The 26,257-nt window shown below is 48.9% G+C and overlaps 1 protein-coding gene across 1 annotated transcript in view; it reads left to right on the top strand.

The window, feature by feature from the left end:
• The first annotated feature begins 2,894 nt into the window (after positions 1-2,894).
• Positions 2,895-26,257, top strand: part of LOC108026812 (uncharacterized) — a 44,255-nt gene continuing 20,892 nt past the window's right edge. Inside the window, exons 1-2 of the mRNA XM_017097977.2 lie at positions 2,895-3,620; positions 22,343-22,958. Coding sequence (XP_016953466.1) covers positions 3,555-3,620; positions 22,343-22,958 — 682 coding nt within the window. The 5' untranslated portion in view covers positions 2,895-3,554. The remainder of the gene's footprint in view (positions 3,621-22,342; positions 22,959-26,257) is intronic.

The following is a 26,257-nucleotide window of genomic DNA, read 5'->3' on the forward strand; positions in this document are numbered from 1 at the left end:
CTCTAATTACCTAACCCACTGTAACTCCACCCTGTTTTCTTATTTTCTGGAGCAGCGAGCCCCTACTCGTGCTACACATAGAAATCCTATTTACCATTTACTTGGACGCGGTTGGCTAAATCCTGGGGCCCGGACACCTAATCACATGTAATGCGCGCGCATTATCTGCGCTCTTATCTCTTGTTTTCCGGGGACCGCCCGCCCGCCGTCGAAATCCACTTCGTGCCCTGAACTCCCGAACCTAGACGAAGGCCGTCGCCATTCACGGAGGTGCTAAATGCCGAGTGGGTGTAGCCACCCACACCGCCACCCGCCACCCGCCACCCGCCACCCGGCGCCCGGCGCCCGCCGAGAGGAATAAGCACTGCCGATTTACTCTTTCATCCCGAATACCCGAGCCTGGTGCCGCACTGCTCGCACCCACACGGCCTCGGCTCACGCCCACGCCCACTCTACACGGTGTAGGGATGACTGCCGCTGTGTGTGTGGCATAATTCCACCCGAATTTGCAGCAAATCCATTGAGTTTCGCCACAGCGCACAAAAAATAAAAGAAACGCGCAGCCGAACGAGGAAGTGCTGGGCGGAGGGGGGTGTGGCAGGGTGGCAGGGGCTTCCAGGGGGTGGGCCGAGGGCTGCGGCGACGACAAGTGCAATTCTGCGCCGGAACAGGTTTGCCCACTGTGCCGGTGTGCGTGTAGTGGGAGAGTCGCTCTCCGACTCTCTCGAGGCGCTACGCTCTTGCCTCTCTCCGCCCCTGTGCGTGTGCTTTGTTTTGGTCACTCACCAACGCACACACGCAGAGTGGTCTGTTGCCTCACTCACCAGAAAGCAATTTGGCATCATTTCTACTACGTTCCGGAACCCTCACTTCATTTATCGCATCTTTTAGTTACAGCCCTCTGGGGTGTCATTTTGAATAAGGAATATTACCCAAACATTGCTTTTCCTTTTCATTTGGGGTACAATTTTCCAATTTATTATTGTTTTTGGTTGAATGACTCTGATAAGTTTAAAAGTAAATTATTACATAAAGTACATCTTTTAATTTAACTTATTAGTTTGAATTCAAATTAATTGTATTCAAGATTAAGCTCGGCTCTCTTTTTTACACAAATATAAAGAGCAAGAGAACGAAATTTAATAATAACTGATTTAAATTACCTGCTAGTTAGCTGGCGGTAAAAGCAACTAAAGAAGGAAGAACCTATCTTAATCCAAATTCGGAAGGAAGCTGGGTTAGTCTTACTGAAGTTTTTATATAGGAAAGTGCCCCGACTATTAAATACTCGTACTCAGCTAATGGAAGCAAAATATAGATGACACCCGATTTCAAAATAAGGTAAAATGCATATAGATTGTAGCGCTATGGTCGTCAGAGTGGCAGAGTGATTGACAAAACCACTATAATTCTGTTAAAATATTTTTCCTATCGCTAAAACTGTAGGGGCCACACTTTTGGAAGGTGGTCACGGAGCTAAGGGGAAAAAAACCAAAACTGAAATCTAAACTTTCTAGCTTTTATAGTTTTCGAGGTATCATCGATTTTTTACAGTGTTGTCCTTTAAGGGTATCAAACTTACGCAGCGTACTAAGCTGAGGACTCTAAATCTTAAATCTTATCTGTCTTGTTTTATAGAGAAGCTTCCGAGATCACAGCGTTCACACGGACTGACGGACATGACTAGATCGACACAGCTAGTGATCCTGACAAACTATCCTTTTTCCATTTTATGTGAGTAACGGGTATGAATATATATAATCAAAAATTAAAAAGAAAAATTGTTACCGCGATCATTATACTCATTATTCCTGGTGAAAGAAGCTATACTAGATGTGTCAGAAAGTAAGTAGCTGGTAGAAGAAGCTTTTCCTAACCCAAAGTATATTTATTCTTGATCAGCATCTATTTTATTTATATTTATATCTCGCACTCCTCTTAGCTGTGTAAAGGGTATCTTATATTCGATGCCAACGACTAAAGCGTTTTGTTGTATTTAAAATAATTTTTATTTTTGATATATACATACGTAAAGTTTAAGTCTGTCAGAATATATATAATTGCTTAAATACAAGGTGTTTATTAGCTTTTCTTGAAACGCTGAGAACGAATTTGAATTTACTATATGTTGCATTTAAGGTAAATCCTCCATCCTCCTCCTGCAAACCATCATCTAATAAAATAGCTTTCAAAATATAGGTTTTTTCCCTACAATTGAAATTGTATTGGATTTATATATATTATAATTTGAATTATTAGAAATAGATCGGAAACTAATACTGTCCAGAATATTTTGAAAATAGAAACCACTGACTTTCCTGCCCCGACTAGCAATCTAATTTCAAATATAGTTATGTCCTTATATCTAAAATTAGATTGGTAGTCGGTGGGTAGGCTTTGAAAGCTGTTTGTTAAAGGATAATGATTTGCGAGTATGTCGGGGACGATTTACCTTAAATGCACCTTATATTAAAATGTGTTGCCTAAACAGTCCTAGAATTGTGCTAAAAACAAACTAATAAGCTATAAAACCAAGGAGGATTGTCAGATATCCTATGGCTGCTACCTTTTCAGCGTCTACTACTATTTGGCGTGTCCTCTCCCGCACTCACACAGTGAAACCACAATCCGCGAGAGAGCTCTCCGGCCTCTCTGACGCACACCAGTGCACTTGGAAAGGCGGCAAATGGAGCCGCGCGAGAGCGAGCTGGGTCAGAAAGGGGAGGGGGTGGGCGAGAACGAGACCGAAGACCGAAAGAGACCGAGTGGCGAGCACCGAGCGCCGAACACCGGCACCGGCAACATCGACTGCGACGCCGGCAGCGACGGCGGCAGAGCCAGCGGCGAGTGTGCGAAGGCGAAAGAATGCCGTCAGTTGTCGCACAACTTTGGCCCAGAGAGGATGTCTTGACGCGCGTCCGCCCACCCACACACTGCGAAGCACAGCGAAGAGAGGCCGGAGAGCTAGATCAGTCGTCCCGGAGCCAAAGGACTCGCCGGGCATCCACACACCCATCCACATCCGTCTGTGCCCCAGGCAAGGGCCGAGAACCCCAACGCTTGGCTGGATCTGCGGCTGCCGAATTAGATACGCCGCCAATCCTGGTGACGCAGCGACGCGATCAGCTCCCGATTTCATGGCACTAATGATGTCGCGTCGCCCCCAACAAGCCGAGCAACTAGCACTGGAACAACCACTGGAACTGCAGCTTCCACGGCCACCAGCGTCATCGAATCCGTTCCAGCAGGAAACCCGCGTTTCACCTCTACCTGTGTGCGGTTGCGCGCGTGTGTGTGCCTGTGTCTAATTTGCGTATCCGCGTCACTTGCCTGAGAAAACGCGAATCAGTAACAACAAAAATAATAAAATCAAATCAAAGAATATACCCCAATCGAATGCGAAATCGAGCCCCTTATCGCGGTTACACACTGCAATCAAGCAAATCGCAGCGAACCATCCAAATTGCAATTAATGCCAAAGCGCCTGCATCTGGCCCATAAAAGTAGCACGTGAACTGCGGAGTCAGTGATTAGAACTTTGAGTCGCCAGCGAGATGGACTTCCAGAGCGCCATGGAGACCTTTGCCGAGGCCTGGGTGGCGGCCAACGCCGGTCAGCAGGTGAGTCGAGCCCCGAAAACCAAAGTCTCCACGGAGATATCTGCCAGATTTCATCATTCCCCAAGATCGCTTTGCCGGCGGCGTTTCACACCCATTAGTCAGATCGCTGTGGCCACCCCACCGCAATCCCCTTCCAAGTGAATCAGTGCAGAGCAAACAACATCGGCCGGCGACATATGGCCAAGTACGGTGATAAGGCCGTGTAGATATGCGCTCGTTTCGCTATTTATGCAGATTAAGATAATCCTTATCGGCCGAGATTTCCGAGATCGGCGCTGCGATAGCCCCCACCCAATGTTTGTCTGCTGCGCCGCGCTCCCTATGTTCTCCCTGTTTGGGGCTAATTGCACTGTAAGGCCGATCCCCGAACTGGGTGGGTTCCCAGTGCCCCGCGAGCTTTTGCCAGCCAGATAAGATAATCCCGACGGTAACTCCGACAAACGCTGGTAGTTTCGGCGTAAGGCGGTGACGAACTAGATATCGAATGGGCTTACGGGCGGCGGTGCTGTGGGCCCCCGCCTCGTAGAGCATGTCTCCGGCTGTGCCATAGCGTCATCGATGCGCGCCGCTTTTATCGGACTCCAGCGCCCCTGTCACTGATATCGCAATTAATCCAAGTAAGTGCGATAAAATTGATTATGAACATGCTGGCGTGATTAGTCCAGCCCAACTCCCCGGCCCAGGCCGATCGGGGAAGAGTGGGGATCAGTCGTACACATGTCCGCCCTCCGAGATATCTGGGTGTGCGTGCGGTTTATTGGCAGACATAATTGATTATGTTGTGTGAGTGTAATTATTATTTATCTGGCTCCGCGGTCTGACTTCTGCCCGGTGCTCAGCCCGTCGATTTCGCCTCGGAATCGGTTGCCCGAACGCCCGAAACGGGGGGTGACTAATCCAAGAATTTATGGACTTTATTTCCATTCGGTTTCGAAAACGTCTCTATGTTGTATATTAACCAAATCTCAGACCCGCCGCCATTGTCTTTGAGCCCGAATCGTGCCACAAGAATTACTGTGCTGGCCAACTCGACTACAGCTATACCCTTGCCATGGGGAATGGTCGTTATTTCTAATCACGAACTCAGGCCCTCCCAGAGGAGGATTCAGCTTACTCCACATAACCACGAATACATTTCAGCCGTGGAGCTGAAAAATAGCAAAGCGGATCCTCGGGGACCGCTTTTTCAAATGGGCCCAAGTGTTTCCAATTGGGACTGGTGCTTGTAGGTTCCTTGCGTAAGAATCCATTACCGATAAAAATTGTTTGCTTAAATTTCCTATGACCAAGGCTAAAAATAATCTGTCATGCCATAATATTTTAAAGACTTACATGCCAGGGCATTCGAAGCTTCGGCTAAGTCGCGATCGCTTCACCTATTTTATATTTTGTGCTGTTTCTTTATTTTTTGACAGTTTTATGTGTCGACGCATACGCTTAGTGAATGGGATTAAGATAAGGCGGCCTGAGTTGGCCGGGTCCTCTGCTGGCTGGGCCAGATAATAACCAGTATGGCCAGAATGGTATAAACAAATGTGAGTTCTTTCAGAACTATAGCAAATCATTTCCAATAGCAAATCTGCGAGCGAGTGTGTGGCTTTTGGGCTTGCAAACTAATTATAAAGCGTTTAGCTTTATTGTTGTGATAATATTTTTGGGTTTTTCTAGGGACACAATATCGAAATCGAACTCGGGGCACAGATAAAGCCGAGCGGGGCTCTTCACACCCGGTTAGATCACCTAGCCCCCTTCGGGCAGCCAGATAGGCCGTCTTATAAATTATAAATGGTTCGATTTTGTCTAATCGGAAAGTGTTAGGAGGGGCGGGGAGCTGGGCGGGGGCATCGGGAGTCAGATAATGGAATATTTATTAATTGAAATCTTCTCCGCCGCCGCTTCCTGCTCAGCGAGCCCGTCCACCGTGATCATCGAATAGTCATTTCCTCTGCCTCGTTTTCCCCGAGATCCGCTCCCAAGACTAATGGTAATCGGGATCGGAGTTAATCCGGCCGCGCATCGAATCGGGCTCCCAATCAAACGCATTCTTCGCCTTTCTTCGGGCCCGGTTTCGGGTCCCTTCTCCGTCCACGTTTTCGGTTTCGTTAAATTCCGGTAGTCAAATGTCCATTAAACGCTGCTCATAAATGTCCAAACTGTTTGTCATCTTTGTGGCTCCGTTGTTGTGGTGCCGCCTCCTGACTTCTGGCTTTCTTTCTTCCTTGGCTCTTCTCCGGCTAGTAGCAGTAGCAGCTCTTTCAATTCTTCGGGCGGTGGCAGGCCGCATTTATCAGGGCTTAGGCATGTTCCCCTGTCCCCTGTCCCCTGGCCCCTGGCCCCTTGCCCCGGACGGACCCAATATTTCCTGATCTCCTTAGCCGCTTGGGGGCCAGTGCTACTTGATTGTAACACATTTTTAGCATTTCATTCGACGCTTTCTCACTCCGAGCGCGGCTATCTGTTGTCAGCTGAGCGGCTTTGGGCTTTTACGGCCCGATTATGCGCCTTCGCCGAGTTCGCATTTGAGCGATACACCACCGCCCATGCATGAGTGTGTGTAAACGTATTTATTAATTATTCAAAGCCGATTGGATTATAATAATTTATAATGATTATTACCATAAGTCGGCGGACCTGGCCTCAGCTTCAGATACAGATTCAGATCCACACTTCGATTGTTGTCCGCTCAGCGAGCTGCGCTTCAATCAAGCTGGGAGCGCGGTGACAGTACCAGATAGTACTCGGCGGCAAGTGGCCAGGTAAATCGAACACCGAAAACGCTTTAAGTTAATTACACGTTGTCAGCTTGTCTTTCTTCTTCAACCCCATTTCCACTCCTACTTCTTCATTTTGATTACTATTTTTTGGCACTTGCAGAGCAGCCTTAGATCAATTCCCCTCTACCTTCGGTGATCGGTTTTGGTGTGTTCATGTTTGGTGTACTATTCCCATTCGGAATCGCCTTCAAAGGCGCCGCCCGGGCAGGCGCTCTCCTCCTCTGCAGCCCCCAGATAATCAACAAAACGTGTTCGAGTTGTCGAGGTTTTCCTTCTGCACTTATCATAGAACACCGTTCGGTTTTTGTTGTTCTCGCCACAGCTAATGACACCTTGATAAAACGATTTGTAAGACATTGCGATAAAAGCGGTTCAGGCTTTGTAGCTTAAGGCGAACCGAAAGCTGATAAAAATACAAGCCGAAAAAAATGGAAAAGTTCGAATGATAATGACAACTTTGGGTAATTAATTTGTCGGCCGGGCGGGCGGGGAGCAGTCCAGATTGTGGATTCCCGGTGTCTTTGGGCGTTTGTTTGGGCATTTGTCATTCAGCTTAATCGGAATGCACAGGCTGTGACAAAACACGGGAAAAGAATCGAATTTTATACAATTTACGCATTTCGAAAGTCATCTCCCGATGTTGCCTCCCCCATTGTCACCTTTTTCATTCTTAATTAGTGGATTTAGCTTGTTCCCCGTAGATATACGAGACTGAGTTCTGCGTTCTGAGTTCCTCAGCCCCTCCGCAACTATTTTTATATGGCCAGCCAAATCCGTATTCCTCCGCTCCGGTGGACATAAATTTCGAATGCTTTGAAAATTATGACAAGTGGGTTGGCGGCAAGTGGAAATGAAATGAATATCTGGCGAGACTCCTATGTACCGAGTGTGTATATAGGCGTTTCTGTGATTATATACTTTGGTTCTGATCACGATGACACTGTGGGGCTTACATGAGGGTATTTTCGGTGCTGAAGATTTATTAGTTATCACTAATACGCCCCGTTGAAAATCATAAGCCGGTGATTTCTACAAGTCACAGCGACAATCGGCTTGCGAGCGGGCATATTTCTCCGAGCCCTGAGCCGCAGAGTCGGTAACCTCGTCTTGTTTAAAGTATTAACTGCTAACTAATGTGCGACACATTATGAAGAGCGCTGCGAGACGGGCCGCACAAACATCGATACCGATTCCCAAACAGGTGATCGCCGGCCAGCCAGTGAGTGAAATAAGCGGCGATCATGCCCGGCATCGACAAAAGGGATTATATTTCCTAAGCGGCACCAACAAAATGCGGCCGCAGCGTCTGGGGCAGCGCATTCAATGCCTGAGCTGCTTAACTAAATCCGGCTTAGAGCCAGCGCACAAAATTAATGTCGTTGAAAAACACAGCAAAAGTCACACATTAACAGCGGCCACGATCGCGCTGCCCGGTGTCCCAGGAAGTGGCGATCTGCCCCTCCAGCAATGGGTAATGGCTACTCCGTGCTCCGCGCCACATGCTCCCTGGGCAGTGGCAGCGGCAGCGGCAGCGGCTAATGGCGAGAGGAAGTGCTCGGTGTGTGGACACCTTACAGGGGATTAGTTAGAATTCGCGTCGCAAAGCGGAATGCGGGAAAACAGAGCGGCTCCCTGGCCGCCGACCGATTGAAATTGCCAGCGATTTATTGGCCATCGGATGTCTGGCTACCGTGATCAACTAATCCACTTATCAGTCCGCATCTGGGCACCTTCTCGCCCCCGTTCCCCGCGACTTCCTTCCCTTCCTGGACCGTCCGAATTCGGACCATGCTCGCTTTTAATCGGCGTCATAAAGTCGCCGCAAGACGATAAATCGATCAATTAAGCAATTAATCTATACAACGGGTCACCAGCCGCCTTTTATCCAAATCTAATCAATTTCACCAGTATCACTCCCCTTGAGCAATACCTTTGGCTAATATCTAAATGTGTAAATTAGGGTGTTCGCCTTTTATCGGGGCCTTTCAGAGCCCCAAAGCCCAAGCCTGCCCAGCGATACATGGGGGTTTCTAATGCCCCGACATTGTCGCCGGGTTAATCTAATCGCACGGGTCTCTGGGAATTATGCGACCGCTTCGGTGAGATAACCGCCGCAAGTCCAAGAACGGAGTTCGATAAATTCCCAGTGCTATCATAATGAAGCGCCCCGAAATTTCCGTCGGATCGAGTGCGGTTCGGGGTAAACAGAAATTGATTGATTAGACACACAATTAAGGCAATCACATCCGATTCCGCGCCCGATTTTAATTTCGGAAAATGGGGGCAGTCCACCTCATCGTTCCCTCCACTCCGGCAGCTGCGTCTTTTGGGGGTCAAAGACGAGTGTCGCCCAGCCGATGACCCATCGCTTGCGTGCTTGACACTAACCCCAAAAATGGCGCAAAGCCACAAATCAATTCCTGTGCAAATTGAAAGCGCTTGCAGGCGGAGAATCACCTGGAAAGTGGGTGGCTCGCATGTCAGACGGCGGTAGCCGCTTATCGGTGTCATCGTATTTTGTTCCCCACACGCCGGATGCCATGCATCCAGACCTGGCTAAACCTCGCGTGTTAGCCGAACCTAATCCAGGCTAAAAGGCGGGCCGGGTGGGGGCCTTTGGAGCACCACATGTGATATTATGTGAGTGTCAGCTAATCTGCCAGGCAAAGCGGGGCAGCAATTACACACAACACTAATTAGAGAGTCCCCCCAGCAGGAAGTTGTCAGCAGCCCAGTCAGTCAGTTACTCAATCACTCACTCAGCCAGGCAGTCAGGCAGTCGGGCAGTCACTGCAGCACTCATTCATTCAGTGGCCGTAAACCCGAGGGCCCCGGGAAGATCATGGAAATACGCTTATGTCGGATTATCCCATAATTTATGTGAGCTGCGCCCTGGCCAGACAATGGATTTGCCTTCGCAGCCCGAGGAACGCACACCGGTGCACACCTAATTGCCACGATCATCAGGCGGAGCGGGCTGTGTAGTCGCATCTAGATGTATAGAAAGGAGGCTAATGACAATGGCCAGAGGAAGCCCTCTCCGGCGATCAGGGGCAGATGACAAAACAGAAATTGTGTCATTCGATTGCAGGATCGGGGCGGTTAAAAAACGGAGAGGAACCGGAAGCGTAATCGAGCTAAACGAACGCCGTCGGGGAAGTGATCAGAGGTGCGTGTGAGTGTGGGTTAACCCATTGTGCCAAGGAGGAAAAAAGAGCGGGAAGCGCTGAGGAAAACGCGATGAGGAAAGTCAGAAGAAGTATCTATACAGTGCAGACGGAGTTTAAAAAACAACAGCACTACCGGTCAAAAGGGAAGGAACTGGCAGGGAGAATAGGAACAACTGGGAAAAAAGTGAGTGGCTAGAAGACAACCACCGAAGGTCCCCCCACGTGCAATTAATAAAAACGTTCGGGGCGAGGGAAACGACAAACTGGCCATAGGAGAAATGAGGTATGAGGTGCGAGGCAGGGAGCTAAGGGGCACGGAGGCACCAGATCCCCGTAGCCATGGCAATGCAAACAGGTGAGGGTGACTTACGAGTCCTAGACAAGTCGGCAGTCAGCTGGTAACAGCTGAAATAACTCCGGGGGAAGCGGAAGATACGTATCTGCGGGATGCAAACTGTATCTACGGCAGCTAATTAACGAAAAAGTTTAAAGCGATCGCCATCGGGAGTCCCGAGATCGCAATCTAAATAGCTGAAATTGCTGTTTCTTCCTATCCAAATCACTTAATACTCAACTTTATGTTTATTTTATAGTTGTTTATAGCAATTACTTATATTTTCATTGGGTAGATAATTTAGGTAGTTAACTGATCATAGGGCTGGCCCCTTGGCTGATCTTAAAGATATAGTAGCCTGCAACAAACTAAAGCTGAATTGCAAAAAGTTTTATATTCCCCTGAACAACGGCCTAAAATGTTTTTAGTGCCTGCAAGATACACCTTTCAGAATTTTTCCGCACACTCGAAAATTCCCTGAAATACTTTTATTTTCCCAGAGAGCATTTCCTGTTTGGCAGGGCGATTTTCGGGCAAACGTTTTCCGCTTAAAAATAAAGACATATTCGAGCGTTTAGAGCAGAAACCAATTCCGAGTGTCGCCAAAAACTGTTTGGCGAGCGGCAAATATATTTGAAAAACACATTACCCGCGGAACGGACTCGTAAAGTCGGAGCGTTAGGGCCTGCTAGGGGGCGGGTCCTCGCGAGGACCCATAAACTTACATAGTTGGGCCTGTTTAAAATGCGCTTAATAGTTCCAACATGTGGCGTGGAGAGACAATTAGGCAATAAAATTAATTCACACCAAGAAAAGCATTAAGTGCGACGCCAGACGGAGCAAGGTGCCGCGTTTTCCATCCGCCATCCTCGCTTTCCCGTTTGGAGTTTGCCACGCGGAGCTGCCACTTGGCCATGCCACATTTTCGCACGCATAACTCGGAAATTGCAACTCCATGGTGGCGCGTGTCCGCCAGTCGGCGATGCCTTCCACCACCCCCCGCGGCATTAGCTCTCCATCCCCCTCCCCACCTCTTTTAATTGACTTTTTTACGTTTGGCTCCCTGAATGGCAAGAGCCATTTGTCTACGAATAATTAAGCCGATCAAACCAAACAAAAGTCAGCGGCAGGCGGAGAACTGTCGTCGAATGCATAAAATCATTATTCGCAATTGCCGGAGTGAGAGAACCAAAAGAATGGGAGGCTCCAGCCCTTAGACTGCGTTTATGGGATCAGGAAGTTTGACGTCGAAAAATCGCGGCACTAAAGTGTAATTATGGGATGTTATAGGACAGAAATGGTCTCGTAAAACCATCCCCACAGGGATGTTGGTTCTTATGAATAATGTGTGTGGTTTAAGAAAGATTTTTAGCGATATCCTAAGTTGATAAGTGGAGTACTAGTCCTGAAAAGTGGCGTTATAACCCCAGCAGGTATTTTTTGCTAACCCTAAGTATTTAATTAAAATGTTTGGTAATTATAGATTTGATTCCTAAGGGTGTTTTGGTTCTAATACCTTGTTATAACTTTATTTGTTGGATATGGCATGATACAATTTGTACTTCTCATTTTATTTTTATTTTCTGAAACTGTTTTACCCTTACCCCAATTAATACTTTTGACATCGCATTCTGCGACTGCTTCACCATCTTGGAGAAGAGCACGTGCTGAGTGCAAAACCCAGAATGAAGTCGGCACACGCTCAGCTCCCGGCTTCCTGCCAGACCTCGGGTTTCACTTTCTGGGCCCGAGGAAGCAGCAGGAGCCGTGGCAGGACCTGGAGAAGTAGGACACTGCTGTTTCCTATACAAATGAGGGTGCTGCGAGAGCTCTCCGCATCCGATGTGTGCCCTGATATGATAATCTCGCCATCGAGAGCTCGCACCTCATTTGTGGAACAGCAATTGTCTAGAGGTCTTCCCCCAACGCATTGTGTGCCGATGCCGCTGCCACTGCCGCTGCCGAGCGCTTCCTGTCTCGCTGGGGCAATAAAAACGGGAATACTTCCACTCGAGTCCAAGGTGAACCTTGTGTCAGTCTGTCCGCAGGTCTAAGCGAAAAGAGGGGCTGTACGTCATTTGGCCTCTTATCATTAACGACTTTTGTCTTTTTATTCTCGAACCACATATCGCGAGCCTGCGATCTGAAGTCTGGGGCTCTTTATCCGCATCCCTGGAAAGTGAAAGCGGGAGGGGCCAAAGTGACCTAACGCAATTGGAGCAGGCATTTAATTGACCCTGGTGGGGAGAGGGGCTGAGCCGCAGGTCCTTTGTGCCTTGTGATCTAATCAGGCTTCGTTACCGCTAACGGTAAAAGCTCACTTGCATTTCCCCGCCCTTTCTACCGTTTGCGCCATTTTCACCACTCCTCTACTGCTCCGTTTGAAGTTCACATGTCCTGCTCACATCCTGTTTAGAAAGCGTTTTGTTTTCTTTCGACTGTCTGCTCTTAGTGCCGCCGCTTTTTTCGTTATTTGGCTGCTGCCCAGTCTGTTTAGGCCAAAGCCGCACAAATTAAGTTAACTTCCTGTCTGTCTATGGCTAATAGCAAATTAATAAGAGCTTCCGGTCAATTTGGCTTGCGGTTTCTGTCGCATTTCCCTTTCGTTGGTCGCCGTTCGTCCTGTTTTTGCGGCCGATTGTCCGGTGGCGGTGGGTGTGACCCGACTCGCAACTTCGCGACAGCTGTAGGCCTCCGCGTCGGGCCCTTGCCCTCCACTCTGACCCCTACTTTGGCGCCTGCCCTTGACACACATATCCTCGCCCGCGGCATCTCCTTTTCCACTCGAGTACTCCTCAGCTGCCCGGGCTGCACTTACATTGCGAATGCACTTTCTGCAATTGTTATCTAAGTAGGGCTCTCGGCTATCTGCGACAGGGGCCCGTGGAAATTCAGGCCGCTTCCTGTTCTGCCAAGTTCTTCCCGGTTCCCTCGCTTACAGGACCCCTCAAGGTGGCACTTGCACTGGGCCAAATGTCAAAGCAACGCCGACGCAACTGCAGTTACAGGAAGAAGGACTCGCGTCGCTTCTGGAGAAGTAGGTCCCAGAAGGTCCTGCTCGGCTACCTTCGCGCACAGCTGTCCAAATTGTGCAATTGAAATGGGTATCTTCGGGTCGTCAGGCAGGATCTTGGGCTCTGTTGTGCACTCGTTTGTTTAGCTACCTTAGAGGGATTAGGGAATCTCTGGCTTATCTGAAGAGGTCAAGTCATTCGGAAGAGGGCTTAGTAAGTAGGAACTTACTTCAAGAAACTGGTTTTCTTGCAGGATCTAGAGATAATTATTGAAACTGATCGGCAGAATACGAAATTATCTCGTCAATTAATCCACTCTATCACAACCCATCGACTAACGCCAATTAAAACTCTATATTCGAGACAGCCTCCCCATTTCCGACGCAACTCCGCCCCGGCCGTGCCGGTTTTATCAATTTAAAGCAGAGCAGACATAATTTACATTTTTATTTAGCGAGGGTCTACCATTCCTAGGCGCAGACATGGCTGCCGAGTGTCTTCCGAGGGGGTTGTGGATGTGTCTATCCACTTCCACTGGAGTAGTGCTGGGGGATATTTTTCACATTTTTAGCTTAATTGCATTTGGCTGGCCGCACGTTCCGCCGAGAGAGGCAATTGTTTATCTTACGCTCGTCTGCGTCGCGTCTCGTCTCACGTGCAACCTGCACACCGGCAACCTGCAACCTGCAACACTGCAACTGGCAACTGGCAACATCAGTGGCAGCAGCAGCAACACCAACTTGCCAGGGCAACTGGTATTTTCCTAGCTGTCTTTGCTAATAGACACAAACACACACATGCCACCAGTGCAGTTTGCAGCTTGCAACATTGCTGCAAAGTCAAACAATCGGCGGTGGGGCACGGCGAGGAGGCAGGGACCCTGCCCACAAATAGGGGGAGTGCCTTGTGCTTTGTGTGCCGTGTTCTGTGGCTTGTTAAGTTTAAGATTGTTTGATATGGGCAGAGAGAGGTCTGGGTGCCATCCCATTTAAGCCCCCTGCCCGCAGCAACTTGCAACGTGTTGCTGTTACGAGGCTTTCGGCGCTAAGAGACATGTTTTCAATTATGATGGCTGGCGTGTCTTATTAATTACAACCATCAAGCGATAGACAGCATTTAGTCCGGCATTTAGTGGGGAGCGGCCAGGGGTGTTGTTAATGTTTAATTGGCTGGCAAAAGTCAAAATAATAAAATCGTTAACTGATCTAAGTGGATTATGGTCTCGACCAGACAATTAGGTGGGATAAAGAACAGTTGGACTCATGCATGGGCTACGTTTAATGCCTTGATATTAAGATATGTTGAGAGGTACTGACACTACAGATACTAGAATCTCGTCATCCCCTGCATCCAGTAGATACAGACGTGCGCATTTGCCTTTCTGCGCAGAATCAGTAAGCTGGCAGGGCTCAACTGAACAATCTAACTGATTGCTTACAAATGAATCTCAATTAAAATTAATTCAAAACATGAACCGAGTATTATTTACCCATTTGACACTCGCTAGAAGTGCTCGCGTCTGTGAGCCGCACTCACAGATTGACACACATCTCCCGATCGGAGCCCCACTCCCATTACCCTTCAAATAGATGGATGGATCATCAGCGGAGAGAGAGCTCTTCTTTGGGATGGAGACCGTAGGCCGAAGACTGGGAGCTGGACCTCTGCGTATACCAACGGCATCAATTAATTTGGTATTCGTGATTCTACTTAACATCGATTGACCCCGACAGATTAGTGAGCGAGGCGAACGAAATGTTGAACTTTGCTTTCGAGCATTCCTCGGGCTCCCATCTCCCATCTCGCAGCTCCCAGTTCCATGGCCCCCGGCCGAACCCCATCCCCGCGAGCTGTGACGCAAATTGTCAAGCCGCAGTGCGATTATTTACATCTACAGATATTTCAGTTAATTGAGCATATGGCATATGCGAGCCATCGGTGGCTATAGGTTTTGGGGGCGCCTGCGACTCTTTGGCCTAATTGGTGCGATTGAATTAAAATCGTTTGCTGCCACTTGGTGGTTACACTGCGTCCACACTCTGCATCGGTTTCTTTCGGTTCTGGTTTGGGTTTCGGTTTCGGTGTCGATTAGGCTCACAGATCACTGATTGCTTTGCTCTTGGTTCGCTTAAATGATTGATCAATGGGCCAATTGTGCGCGAGAATCAGTTTAGAATTTGCATGAATCTCGGCATTGGAGCGTGGCGTCTTTATTGATTGATAAATAAAATATATTTGCCGGCATCAGGCGATTGCATAAGTGAGGAGCAGGGATGAATAACTGTGGAATGCTAGGTAGAAAAGGATGAGGATCCCTTCCTGGACACCAATTGGTTCCTGCTCATTTGGCCGTGGCAAAATTGTGTCCCCTAACTACGCCGCTTCCTCTGCCTTTCATTTCTAACTTTTAACCTATTTAATTGACTTATAATTGGAGTGACCCACACACACGGGCCAGCATATGTGTAGGTAATAATTTGTTGAGCAAGGAATTCCTCAAGCGCAACACGGACTCGCTGGAAGGGCCCGGGAACAAAGGATCATGTGAAACAGTTAGCAGAAACAGAAAAGGAAGAGAGCGCCCGGGTCACACATGAACGAGTTTTCCAGCCGCAGGCGGTGGGAATGGGAAGGGAAAAGGGGCTGGCATCGAGGAAATTATGCCGCCCCGGCATGTTGAACTTGAAATTGTAATTTGGCATTCGGTGTTCGGTGTTCGGTGCTCGGCATTTGGCATTGGCAAGGGCACCTACATTGCCCGGGATGTCGCCTGAAAACAGAAAAACGCGGGGTTGTCACTGCAGTCTACTCTTGCGTTAACTGTTCTTGGGCCTCCAGGAACTTTGTCAGCTGGTACTTGATCGATGGCGAATGACACTATAAAATTATCCACCACTTTGGGATATCGGAAATGTTAATGTTCTGAACAGGCAGGTAGTTAAGGTGGTTCCAACAGCAATTAAAGGATTACGGGGAAGCGGGGACTCGAAAAAGTTCCAAGTTCCGATCATGGATCATTTTAGGATAGTTTAAGAGTGGTGAAGTGCAAACAAATGTAATCTTTCAATTGGACGGTGATTTCTAGAGATTTCCGCTTGAAATTGCTTCCACTAATATGACACTAATTCCATATTTCAGTTTGCAATGGTTATCTTAATTAACTCCAAAATAGTTTTCTTCGATATTTTAGAATAACCTATTAAAAGAGACAGCTGCTATCAAGAGTTTAGCCATGCATAATTAAAACCCCGAATGAATGGGCACCTTTTTTTCGCTTCCCGATCAATTTAAGTGGGCATCAAGTGTTAAGTTAATAATTTGCCCTGTTCGCTGTGGGGAAATACTCAGGGCAGGTAATTGAAAGAACGGAAAATGCCAACACACATTGTAAGCACGAGAGAGCTTTATTAATTTTTGTATTTAAAACATTTCAAGCACTCGACACCTTCTCCCCAGTAGCAAAGGCAGTAGCAGTAGCAGTACCAGTTTAACTCGCGGTGCCAGAGACCCAGCTCCAGAGGCCGTAGCACCAGTAGCAATGATCTCAAATTGATGTCGGACGAGTAGAAATAATGAGGACCTTGCAGGGAGGATGGAGGCCTGGAAACTGAGGAGGGATCCGCCAGGAACGCGCGCATAATCAAGGCATGGGGACGTGGACATGGACGTGGACCTGCTCCTCGACTTTGGACATGCCATTGCCATTGCCAATTGGCGATTTGCCTTCGCTGCTGCCTGCTCCCCCAGCTCCTCCAGCCCCTGCCCCTTTATGATTATTGTTATTATTGAGTGTAGGCCTCTGCAATTCAGGGCAAAGTCATCATTAATGCGTCGAGTGCAGCGAGCATTACCGAAAAAGCCCTCTGCGAGGCAGTAAAATAAAATGAAATGAAATATAATTAAATGTCGCTGTTCGGGCCGAGACCGCGTAGCTGTTGGCTCTTGGCTCTTGGCTGTTGGCCATCTCGTAATTTGGCCAGAAATTCTTCCGCGACCGTCTGGGGCTCGAGCTGAGTCTGGATCTGGCTATCGCTCAAACTGATCGCATACCAAGTCGAGTCGAGTCGAGTCCGGCGTATTTTGTCAACCGGTTTTGGCCATCCAAGCGTCCATCCAGCGATCCATCCAGCCAGCCATCCCTTTCGCACATTGTCTCTGCTTATCTGCGGCTTTGTGGCATCTTTAAATGGCGTTTTTTCGCACTCGCCAAGCCCGATGGGGGAGTCAGGGGGCGGGAGACCCTGCTCTTTGGCAGAACGTTCGCTGATTTTTAATTATTTTGCACGTCGCAACGATGTTCGCCATCGTTGGCATCGGTGCTGGCCATGTCTGCCCGTTCGGATGCCCGATCTGCTGCCTTTCGTCACTTCGATATTGAAACACTTAATCACAATTTCGTTAAGGACACAAGGCATGCGGGCCCAGACAGCAGGGACACATACATATGCGTAAATGGCAGAGCCAGCGAATATGCCAAAAATCCCATACAAATTACGAAAACCAGAGGACGGCGGAGAAGTCACGAGGCGCGGAGACTCGAAAATGATATTTCTACGCGCCGAATTCCGAATGATCGCATTCTGCTGCTCGCCAGTTTCAGTTCCCTCGCTGGGGAATTCGACGAACACGAAATGCGAAATGAGAAATGCCAGTTGCGAGTTGCGAGTTGCGAGTTGCGAATCTCGGACCGCTGATCGCCTCCCGCTGACGATGATAATTAATAACAGGGGCCCGGCCACGGAAAAGAGCATAAAAACGCTGCCAAACACCCAATCGCACGGCCAGAAAAAACCCAGACTCTCGGCCAATGGAAATGGTAATGTCTCGCAGCGAAGCCCCTCCCGATAAGCAAAAAGAAGACGGACCAGTCCCACATAATCTCAGACGGTGGGGAATGTCAATGTGGGGCTGCACTCGGAGGAAAATGTGAGATTGGAGTCTATATTTACGGTAGAACCCTTAGCAGTTTGGATATGGCACGTTTCTTAAAGGCTACACACATAAAGAAAAATGTAAATTACCATTTGGCATACCCATGGTACATTTTGTATTATATTTACCATGAAATAGTGTTAGATTGATAATGAAAAATGGTAATTCCCGCTTTTGTCGCTTTAAAAAATGCTTTCTGTTAAATCAATATTATCGACGTATCGTATCCTACATTTTAATCCTAATAATAATGATTTTTATCAACTTTACCCCACTATAAGAAGATTTTTAGAGACAGAGACCATTTTTTGTAGTGTAAAAACTTAGGCCCTCGTGTTTTCAGTACTCTCCCGATTAAGACCACAGAAACAGATCTCCGATCAGGGTTCGCTGCTCGAGTGATCAACACTTTCAGCTTGCGTGTGCTGGCCCAGCAGACTGACAGAGAACATGACAAGAACAAGGCCCTTGACAAGAGACCCGGGATAGAAGAGCTTATCCACAGTCGCCCCAAATTCCCACCGGATTGTGGACAAGCATTTTCACCTCATTCTCACCAGCGATCCGCCGATCAGCTCGATCCCGATCCCATCGGCCAGTTGATCAGTCATTCCCAGCACGCAGCACTCGGGCAAAAACAATTAATGCCTGGCAGAGGAATCAAATGATATTTGGCCAAGGACAAGACAGCGCCATGGTGCCAGGCGCAACCACGATTTATAGCCCGGCCGGAATGTGCCATACATCAGTCGCAGGATCAGGGAGCAAAAACAATTTGGCCAGCGAGGAGGCGCAGCAGCATCAGCAGTATCTCTGCTGTCGATGATTAAAACACATTAAAAATCCAGTAGCCCCGGCGGCCGGCGAAGGGGCTTCCCAGTTTTTCGGTCTTCGGCCGCCTTTCGCGGGCTGGGACCCAAACTAATTTCATATTTTTCATGCAATTGATGAAATTCCATCAAGCCCCCGAAAAGAGACTCCTTTCTCGGGCAGGCGATGCAGCCGCGGCCGCAGCCCATCTGTATCCCCGATGTATCTGTATCTGTGTCGCAATCAGAATCCCCGACTGTCCGTCCCGCAGTCCGATCGCTTGATGTCCGGGGACTACCTGTTGCGACGTGTTATTAGGCGACGTATTGACGACAAGCAAACGTCAACCCGAAACGTCAGCTCATCATATCATCGATTGATGCGCATCGCTTCCCCGGCCCTCCCATGCCATCCTCCCGATCCTCCCGATCCTCCCTTTTTTGGGGGCCTCTGCATATTTTCGGCCTGAAACAGAAGCCCTCTGCTTGTTCTGGAATTTCGAGAGGGTTGCAGATCCAAGGAAGAGCAAAAAGCCCATCCCATGTTGGGCCTCTAATTTTGTGCAGATCCGAGAGTTGCTGCGCTGTAGTGGGGCCCCTCGTCAAGGTGGTGATATTTGTTAGTGTAAACTGTCCATCAGGCGAGTCGATGGGCCGTTCTCGTTCTTCGCCAGCGGACCGACGTGATTCTGCGCTTTAATGAGGATTATTAAATGCGAGATTATTATGTGCTGCAATTACTTTTCGCTGCCACTGTGCTCGGGCTTTCTGCTTCTCAGCTCTTTCGCCCGAGCATCGCAGGCATGGGCCTCCTCATATTCGGGTTTTTTCCCCTCTTTGATTTATTTTATTGAACCATAAAAATGTAAATTTTCGCGAGACAAAAGACAAAGTTAATCGTTGTCAATTATGGCCTTTGACAGGTTAATATTAAAGCGATCGGCTTGAAGGGGGGAACGGAAGGGGCGAGTGTTCAGCTTGATTGGTAGCATTCAGCGAGGATGATCGGCTGGAAGATCAGGAGCGAGTCGGCTTGATTAATGCCTGGGACGGCTATTAATAGGCGGATGGGGAACGGTGAGGTGTGATCGGACAGGGATTACTTGGGGCTACCTTGGCTTTGGTATCATAGGGTTTTTTGTAAGACCCCATAGCGACTGTGGAATTTCTCTTCTTCGAGCCGCATGTCCCCTCGATGATGACTCATTCAGTGGGCCCTTTGGCATCCGCAGCTCTGGAGGATCAGCCGCTTGTGGCATTCTTCGATCAGCCCTAATGCCAGGCATTTGGTGGCAGCCCTTGAATTGTTTGATTATTTCGCAATTTGTGCCCGCTGGCACTGCAGTTTCCGGCAGAGGCGAGCGCCGTCCTCCCCCTCGGGCGGGATGCGGAAACAGGAATCCGGGGGTGACGGGGAGCAGGCATCTGGGGGCAGCACCTCTATTAACATAATCACAACACGAGTCGGTCGTCCGTCGATCTCGGCCCATTCGCCAGCCAACCGAAAATTACGGCAAGTGCCAGTGCGGAGAATATACATATCGCATATCGCATATCGCAAGTCGAATGTAGCCGGGGATGTGCCGCCTGGGTAGATCAATTTTTCGGGAACCCAAATCACTGCAGGGCGATCAATTAAAATGTTGATCGAATTTTCGTCAATTTCTTGACATGTGGCCAGGAACAGAAGCCGCGTAGCAAGTCCACAAAGAGTGGGGAGCAAAAGGAAGGCGGGCAGGGGGACCGGGACAAGGCGAGATCAATGTAAGCTGAAATTGTCGGACGGAGGCCTTAGGCGAAAATTGCTCTGTCTGCGGGTTCCTTTCCATATTCCGCTGCACAGGAAGAAATGTAGAAATATTTTATCCGCATACTGATGGTAAATACATTTCCTTTAAACATTTTGTAGTGTTTCTCACATTTAAGTCATTAAAGGCAGGCTATACAATACCCAAAAGAAAAAATCATTAAAAAACAAAACTTGGGTGTTATTTCACTGGACTTAATTCACCGGGAATTACTTCACACACCATTTTGAAATATGGTATATGAATCACTGGCTTTTCCCTGTGTAGTCCCACATCCTCTCTGCACTGGCATAGTGAATGAAATTGATTAAAGCGTAAATGAATTTTTGCGGGCCTAAATCGCCGCTGATGGCCAAGAGGAAGAGGTGGGGAGTCGGCGATGATTATAACACAAGATCGATTGCCGCTTGTCGCTGATCGCTAACTCGATGCGGCTACTGTGGAAAGCAGGGACGCCGCTGCAGCTCCGCATCCACAGCTCCTCGAACGCAGACGCAATCGCTGAGCCCATCCCCAAGCCCCCTGCTCTCATTAAGTTTCCGAACATGTTTTCACGAAAGGATCTCCACGGCCAGAGGCAGCCGCAGCCGCTGTTTTTATGCCCTCATTTGACAAACTAGCCAGGGGCGACGATCGACATCGACCTGGCCGGGATCAAAATCTCGGTGCCTCGGCATCGATTTAAGTTTATCCGCACGATCAGCGCCAAAAAGCCGAAATGCCAATGCCATAATTTTTTGCCAATCCGCACGCACGGGAGTGGGGAAGGGATCGAACATGGCTTGGGATCAAGAAAAAACAAACGGCGGGATGGAATCCATGGGCCCTAGAAGCCCCTGGAATTCCATGCGTGCCCAGCCAGCGTAAACGGTAAAACGGTAGCCACAGCGAGACGCTATAATTATTGGGTCGAATCGGGATGGCTAGTGGCGAGTAATGGCTCACCAGCAAGCAGATCAGTTCGGTTCGCAGGGGAGCAGGTCCTAGGGTTTATATTATGGATTTTCTAATGTCCCCCAATAAAAACGAGGATCGCAGAAATAAATCAACCTTTATTTAAACTCTCAAGCCTACAAACATTTTAAATAGTTTGATACAGTTCCTAGATGAACTTGAAGTCCCAGAGTCTAAAATAAACGTAATATAATTCTCCTTCATCAACGATGGAACACCATTCAGTCGGTTGGTCGTCTAAAAGATTCAGGATTGGAGTATTAGTTGCTGTGAGAGTTTGGATTATTACATCAGTTTCTCTCTAACTATCTCAGTCAATGCAAGCCCCATCGAACATATCTAACCCATCAACTCGGAATTCGGTCAGCACTTCGCCGGGGCAGAGTGCCATCGCTGATTTCGCTGGGACCGAGGCTTTGGGTCCGACTCCATCACCAATTGCCGCTTTGTGGGCGCTCGGACTTGGTCTTCGACTCCGACTTCGGTTCGACGTGGTCTTGGGCTGGGGCATGTGTGTAGCATTGTGAAAGAGCTTTCTGCTCTTTAATGGACTGGAGACGAGAGCCACATTAATTTAGTTACGCTTCGACAACGATCTCGAGTCGGAGATCTGCGCATCATTAAAGACAATTTCGTGATTCGCCACGATTTGTGCAGCAAATTACTTGCTAAATTATAGAAAGCAAACACTGCCCTCTGCAAGCGAGGCTCTTGCTCACAAATCAATAGAAATCAACGCCTGTCAGGGCTGGGACGATTCTCATGGCCATTGTTGACTTAATCAATAAAGCGAATTTGGGTTGTTTTCTATTTCAAAGGCGATCGAATCGAATGGAGCTCGAAATTTCACCGGATCACTTAGCAAAGAAAATCTTGGCCCCAGCAACTCATTGTCGTTTTCCCCTCTTTCTTTCGATTCTTTTTCAGAGTCAGGCCCTGGCCCTAACCAGAGCTGCCAACGCGGCCGCCGTTGTGGCCGCGGCCAATGCCAAATCCCCGAACGCCTCCTCCGCCTCGGCCAGCCTGGCGGATCTGGCCGTCAAGAAGGAGCACTCCCTGTCGCCGCCCCACAACGTGGTGGGAGTGGGCGTGGCAGGCGAGGATCAGCACCGGCGATCCTCGTTGCAGGGTGTGCAGGAGAAGCTCACCCAGCTGCAGATGCAGCAGCAGCACCACCAGCAGCAACAGCAACAGCAGCAGCAACATCATCATCATCAGCAGCAGGCGCAGCAGGCGGCAGGGGGAGTGGGTGGTGCCGAGGTGGCCGGGCGCAGGTCCTCCGAGGGCACACCACCCACCGCCCTTCCCCCGCCGAACTCCGAGGGACTGGCGCTCTCCTCCTCCACAGCCTCATCTAGTCAGAACGCCACCCCCAAGAGCGATCGCGAAAGGGAGCGTGAGCGGGATCGGGAGGAGCGCGTGGAGCGGGGCAGCATATCCTGCCTCCCGCCTGCCGCGCTCGGAATGCCGCAGCCGGCCGAGAAGCTCCTCAGCCATCCGGCCTTGGACTCGCGACGGGAGTTCGACGTCAGCAAAGTGAATCGTGAGTAAAGGAAGCTTTGTTTGCTTATTTGTATTGCACATTTAGTCTAAGTTATTTGGTTTTCCCACAAACACAATCATTTAAGTTTCGCTGGTTTTAATAAGTATGCTTGTGACAAGTATAATGTGTCTTGGCATCCCATCACTGATTACAATGAAATTTTATAATTTTTATGCAGATTACAAAGTCAGTTGAAAACTGCGGATTCCACTTAAAGTTACATTGATAATTATATCACCCATTTTTTTATATATATATATATTTAGTGAAGCTTGTGGCAAATTGAGGATATGTTTGAATAATTTAAATTGAAATGATTCGTAATCAATAATAACAGAGAGCAGGAGAAAGCAAATAATGCAATTCACCATTATTCATAATCCAGTGCGTGATTATGTGTGTAATTAAAGGGTCTTGTGCGAGGGGCGATAGTAGATAGTAGAGGGGGTTGAAGTTCTCGGACCACTTTAAAGACACAACTTTAATCAGGGCAGCTGCTGCCGGCAAATGGAAATGGTCGAGGCATTTCCTCTGCCTCAACGAAGCCGGCCTAATCCATGAAAAGTTCATTTGATTTGCTCACAAGGCATTAAGCACGTATCCCACAGAAACACACACACGGCAGGCAAACAGACGGACGGACAAGTGGATGCGATGCGTTCCTTGAGTAATCTTGTTTGGTTCATCAATAGTTTAGCCATGGCCAGAAGTAAACCTGTGCCGTCTCGATGCGGATGCATACACCGAGTATCTGCCGGATATAAATGGAAACTGTGAAGCCTTTTGCATACCAACGATGTCAGTCTGCCTCCTTCGCTCCATTCAGCCACGGCCATAGCTACGGATACAGACACAGATACAGATACGGGGGGAGACTCAGAAACACCACACACCTCTCGTATATGGATCGAAATCCCCTGGATTAAGCATATGAAGCATTCATAACGTTTATTTTGTGTACGGATGTGTATCTGTATCTGTATCTGTGCGGCTGTGGAATGTCTGTGTTTGCGAGCAAACATTCGCTTCTGGCTTAGAAAGTGGGTGGCTCGGCAGAATGGCGACTGGGTGGCTGGGCGGTTGGGGGGTGCTAAGTGAGCACCCACTTGTGGAGTGAATCCCCGGCCCGAGGAAGCGTGCCTTGCTCCTGTTTGCCCTGGCTTCAGTCTCTTTCGGCTCTCCTCTCGGGCACCCACTGCGTGTACGCAATCTGGCAGGATGTGGTGGCACGTGTGCGATGATGGCTCAACAGGTGGCTGGTGGCAAGTGCCAGGTGGCGGCAACTTGGTGGATGTGTCAGGGCCAATTTGTGGCTTCGCCTTCGCAAATAGTTGGCCAAACAATTGACTCGGGCGATAAATATGAGTGTTAATGTTTTTGGGTTACCAAATACTTTGAGCTTTCTTTTCGAAGAGATTTTCTGCGAAAACTTAAACCAACTGCCAGCCCAAACACAGAGAGGATTTGATTTGAATTTCGTTGCTGTGAATTTGTGAATGCCTCTCGTCTGTGTGCCCGACCGCGTGTGTGTGGGTGCGTATCTGTGTAATGTGCTTTGTAGCATATTTTGAGGATTTGCACAACAAAACGGGGGGCGGTGGAGGAGGGCATGGCGATGGGATCTCGAATGGATGCCGAATCCTACGATGGAGCTCAGTGCAGTTTGGTTTGCTTATTGTTGCCGTCATTTGGCATTGTTATTGCTGTTTTTGTTATTATTGTCATTTAACATTGCCATTTCCAACGTTTCCAGCAGCTGCAATGTGGGTTCATATGTAAATCCGTTTTGTTTCGATGCGTTTTGTTGTGCATATTTGGGTGTTTCCCTGCGTGTGTGTGCGTGTTTATTGCGCCTAAGCTGCTCAGCGACGCAACACGATATTTATCCTGCCGCACCACCCACCCCCAACCCCGCGCCAGCTGGGCTTTTCCATTTGGGCCCATTTTTATGCTCCTGTTTTTGCGATTGCGATTCTGATGCTGCCGTCTCTGCTGCGCTTCGATTTATGCAGAGTTTAGAATGCAACATTTTCATACGTTAGCCTTAATAAATCCCCACCCAGCTGCACTTGTCAATATGCCGCCCGTGCCCCCCCAGGCCGCCCCTTTCGGTCCTGCAGATGCCGCACTGTTGGCACCTATAAGCCTATGCAAACACACACACAGCCGGACAGGCGGCGCATTCTGCAATTGAAAATCACTGCGCCTTAGTTAACGACACGTTTGTGGATCAACGCGTTCGGGAAAACGAGAACGAAACAGTTAAACACCCAAACAGGCGACCCCTGACCCCTGACCCCATCCACCCACTTGACCCTGCCGTTGAATCATTGTTGCTTTTGGGCACCAGAAGTGGAGCAGCAGCGGCACTGCATCCGCATCCGCATGTGTCATAAGCCAGGCGGCTCCATGCATGCAGGACATAAGCACGCGCTCAAGGATTCAAAAAATGGGCACCCCTTTCGATCGGCTATTATGCAGATGTCATGGGGCGGGATTGTATAATGAGATGGTGGGACTGCAAAGGCTGGGACGGCTGGGAAGGCTGGGAAGGCTGGACGGAAATACCCCGATAAGCCCTGATGGACGCACAAGTGTCGGCCAAGCCGGGCAGTAACTTTCCCGAGCAGCCAGCTCCAACTCCACTCACTCAGCGGAAGAGTGGTCTTCCGGGTGCAAGAGTGGCTCCTCCTCCTAATCAGGCAGCACAAAAGCACTGCACAGCTCCGGCTGCAGGATAAGAGATACAGACGCTCAAAGCGAGAGCAGGAGCAGCCGGTTTCGCAATCACACGCAAAACTAGCTCCGACTCACCTGAAACACCGGACCCTCACCTGTGAGAGGAGTGGCTAAGCCCTGGGCCGACAGATCCGCTGGGCGGGCGACAGGTGGGCGGGTGGGCTGAGCGGCTGCAGCTTAAGTGTTAAGCGTTATGCACAGTGGCCAGTGCGGAGCTGAATGATACCACTCACCTAAGCCGGTCCCAAAACCCACTGGCCAGCCCACACCCAATCACTGACCGCCCAAAACCCAATACCAAGCCCAAACCCCATTCGAGCATATGTGCCAGCGCATAGAGCATAGATGCAGATGCGGATACAGATACAGCTACAGCCTCAGATTGAGATACAAATTCGAATAAATGCCAAAAGCAACAGGAGGCAACATTTCCGAATTATAAGCAAAAAGGGATTGCCCCGGCCAGCAGCAGCAGCAGCAGCAGCAGCAGCAACAACAGCAGTCACAGGATAAAAGCCGGTTGTTGCCAACCTGCCACACACACACACATACATATTGGA

This window comes from Drosophila biarmipes, chromosome 2R, assembly GCF_025231255.1.
Source record: "Drosophila biarmipes strain raj3 chromosome 2R, RU_DBia_V1.1, whole genome shotgun sequence".
NCBI lineage: Eukaryota > Metazoa > Arthropoda > Insecta > Diptera > Drosophilidae > Drosophila > Drosophila biarmipes.